The 3,842-nt window shown below is 43.2% G+C and overlaps 1 protein-coding gene across 1 annotated transcript in view; it reads left to right on the top strand.

Moving 5' to 3' along the window:
• The window catches only part of LOC103354931 (cAMP-regulated D2 protein), a 29,999-nt gene extending 26,163 nt beyond the window's left edge, over positions 1-3,836 (top strand). Inside the window, exon 8 of the mRNA XM_008278537.1 lies at positions 2,533-3,836. Within this exon, the coding sequence (XP_008276759.1) occupies positions 2,533-2,985 (453 nt within the window). The 3' untranslated portion in view covers positions 2,986-3,836. The remainder of the gene's footprint in view (positions 1-2,532) is intronic.
• Positions 3,837-3,842: the final 6 nt, after the last annotated feature.

Here is a 3,842-nt window from a genome sequence, read left to right as displayed (position 1 = left end):
TGTCAACCAGGAAGTAGCAAAACCCTGGCTTCATTTTCTCAGTGCAGAAACCAACGAGTGACGTCACGGTAGCTACGTCCATCTTTTATACAGTCTATGGTGAAAAGCAGTGCTGCAGAAGTGTACAGTTCGAGAATAACAATGCAAATTTTTATCATGAAAGCATTTAAACGTATTCTAGTAACCCATCCATCCATCCATTCTCTATACACCGCTTAATCCTCACTAGAGGGGCTGGAGTCTATCCCAGCTGACTCAGGGTGAAGGCAGGTTCACCTGGACAGGTAACCAGTCTAACCACCGCTACACCTTCCAGCCCTCATTCTAGTAACCCCAAAAATAAAATTCCAAACCGGTATATGAGCATATTACAGGCTCTTTAACAACAATAAATATGCTGTATATTTACTCGTAATGTTTACATTTTTGGACATTTGAAATAGTTCAACTTGTCTTTACTTGTTTGGCTCTAATGGACGCTTCCATTAGCATGTACATGCAGCTCTTTGGTCACGACTGGAGGGCAAAGATGCATTTAAGCATTTTTAATGACACATGCAGAGAAAGAAGTATATTAAAAAAAGAAACAGATCAGGTGTGACACACTCATCGGCTGAATGGTAGCAAGACCAGAGGAAAAGTTTATTTCCAGGGCTTTACTTGTATGATACATGACATAAATACATCTGTACCTTTGTGAGACGTGACTATTAGCGTTCAGGTACAGGATGTATATGTCAGGTATGACACATTTGTGCCTTTTTGAAGCAGAGCCATGCATGAGTGAAGACAGGCAGAAGAGAAGGAGAGTGTTTGTGTTTGTCTGTCAGCTTCCTACAGCCAGCCTGTTAGTGTTCAGGTTTCAGATGCGCGGCTGTGTGGGCGCAGGTTGTGTGCTGCTGAAAAAGACACACTGGTTTCCAGGTAACAGGCAGGAGAAGACGGTCTACCTTCATTTTCTCTCTTTAGCCGAGGGAATGCTAGTTTTTACAGCTCTGCCCCTCCACCCCCCCACGCCCGCCCATCTCTTTGTAGATGTCGTGCTAATTAGCTTTATGCATTTTCTTTTCTTCGACAATGCAGCAGAAGCTACAGGAGAACATTTACTGTAATGCATCTTTGACAATGCTGAACAAATTTTCAGCTTGAAAGAAGATTGTTTATTGCTTTCTTTCCAAGGCTGCAGATTTCTCCGGTTTCAATAGATGCAATAATTACAATGCTGTTAGGTTAGCAACGTGGACCTGGTAACCAGCACATGCAACGTATCGCCACAGATAAAAATCTCAACAAATCTTAAGCCATGACCTTTTTTTAGTTATTATAGATACAAGGTAAAAAAAACAAACAAACAAAAACAAGTGAGAGTATGTTTTCAAATGACGTCATTCAGAAAAAAAAGTTATTAATAAATGAATTAAATGATAATAAGGACGTCACCAAACCAGAGAAAGTGTGTTCATCAGTGTTTTTCTTCCACGACTGGAGGAGGGAACAAGTGTTTGAGGTCAAAGGAAGAATGAACATCTCATTGTAAAAGACAAAGAACAGTTTGTGGTAAAAATGCTTAAAAGGAGCGCCGCTTCCCTTGACCTGAGGTTGTTGACAAGCCAGCCAGTCCTTCTTAACAAAGCTACACATTGAAACTGGAAGATAAAGTGAAAGTTGCAGGCACAATCGAGATAATAATAATGTTTCAGCACCAGATGTAAATGAAAATAAGGATTGTATTTCATTATGTGGATAACGTATGACATGTTAGTAGAGAGCACTGTAGCCTCGCAGTTAGAAGGTCGCTGGTTTGTGTCCCGGTAAAGGCCACCCGGGATCTTTTTGTGTGGAGTCTCCATGTTCTCCCCGTGCAGTGTGGGTTCTCTCCGGGTTCTCCGGCTTCCTCTCACACAGTCCAAAAACATGTTGAGGTTAATTGGTGATTCTAAATTGTCTGTAGGTGTGAATGTGAGTGTGCTTGGTTGTCTGTCTCTAAGTGTAGCCCTGTGATAGACTGGTTACCTGTCCAGGTGAACCTGCCTTCACCCTGAGTCAGCTGGGATAGACTCCAGCCCTCCATGACCCTAGTGAGGATTAAGCGGTGTATAGATGATGGATGGATGTTAGTAGAGATTCATCCCCTGACAACGTGGGTATCTGCACCAAATTTCTCAGTCGTCTATTCAGTGTTTGAAATGTAGGTATTGTAGCCAGGACCAAAGTGGTTGACTGTCTGACCAACATTGTTGTCCCAACATTTCATCAGCTTGGAGGCTGACGGCAGGTCTGTGGCTCATCGTTATGAACGAGTTGAATTGACGTGTAGGTTGCAGCTACAACGTATTGAGATGATGCTGACGTTACGACCAGCTCATTTTTTATGAGGCTATTTATTAGGACTACGTTTAAATTTACATGACGTCTGACCTTCATTTCAACATCTAAATGTTTCCTGGGAAGCCACAGCAACACCTGAAGATCATTCAGTTATAAAAAGTCTTACAACATCTGACCAGCTCACTCTTGTTTTTTTTCCTACAGATTGTTACCGACTTTGTCTTCCTGTGTCCGTCCAGGAGGTCAGCGCGAGCCGTCACAGCAGCAGGCAGTGAGGTGTGGATGTACGTGTTCGACCACGTGACCTCCGACAAGCGCGTCTGGTCAGGCCTCACGTTCTGCTACCAGCACGCCTGCCACGGTGCCGAGCTGCCCTTTGTCTTCGATTCTGCCTCGGTGGCCAACTTCACCTTGTCACCGCCAGAGAAGCTGCTGTCCAATCGGATGCTGTGCTACTGGGGCGCCTTTGCCCACACCGGTGACCCTTCCTCCAGGGCGCAGCAGACGTTCTTCTGCCGGCAGCAGCGTCTGCCCGTTTGGCCACGTTACTCCGACACCAGCGGCTGGCTCTCCATGAACCTGACGGTGCGCTCTCATGCACAAGTGGGAACCAGGAACCATATATGCGACTTCTGGGATCAGCTGGGCATCTATTAGTGACGGAACAAGTCGGTGACAATATATGCTGTTCACGTTATCACAGCCTTTGCAGTCTGAGGTTGTGGTGTTTATCAGTATATTATATATCCATTAGTAATAAACATGACCTTTTAAGAAATGCTACCAAACAGCAGCTCTTGTAATTCTCCCTATAATGTAATATTGTTGGGTCTTGACCTGATTATATGAAGTGTCCTGAGATGACTGATGTTGAAGATTGGTGCTGTATAAATAAGACTTCCCCAGCAGCATGTAATAATTCAGAAGGAAAAAGCCACTAGTGCACACCAGTTTGAGGAAAAACAGGACACAGATTACTGAAAAACTGGAGTTATTTAGAAGTTTGCACATCAGTCTACACTTGTAAGAAACACACAGTCACTGCATGTCGTTAGCGAGCTTGTGGTGAATACACAAAGGGCAAATGAAGTCCAGAATCTAAATATGGCCACATAAAGCAAGACATGTGCGTCTCATTACTTCTTAACAAATGCTTAGAGTGCAGTGACTGTGAGACATCACTGTGTCGGGCCAGGACCAGACAAACTGGTGGAACTTCTGCTGTCTGCCCGTAATCAGTTACTAAAAATAGGTCTGAGTAAAATTAAACCAACAATATGTCATCCATGATTTATTATTGAGTAAGAGGTTTCCCTTGTAGTCTTGTTTTTCATTTTACTCTGGTGTGAAATCCAGAGCTTATGTCCTCCATGAAATGTTTTTGTCGTGTTAACTTGTGTCTAAATGCATGAACTGAATTTAACCACTAAACCCTACCTTTCATTTATTGTAAATTTACAACAGCATTGATACATAGGGTACTGTAATTTAGATTGCTGTCAAGATGCTGTACT

This window comes from Stegastes partitus, unplaced genomic scaffold, assembly GCF_000690725.1.
Source record: "Stegastes partitus isolate 25-593 unplaced genomic scaffold, Stegastes_partitus-1.0.2 Scaffold126, whole genome shotgun sequence".
In the NCBI taxonomy this organism is placed as follows: Eukaryota; Metazoa; Chordata; class Actinopteri; family Pomacentridae; genus Stegastes; species Stegastes partitus.
This window is presented reverse-complemented; position numbering and strand designations above follow the sequence as displayed.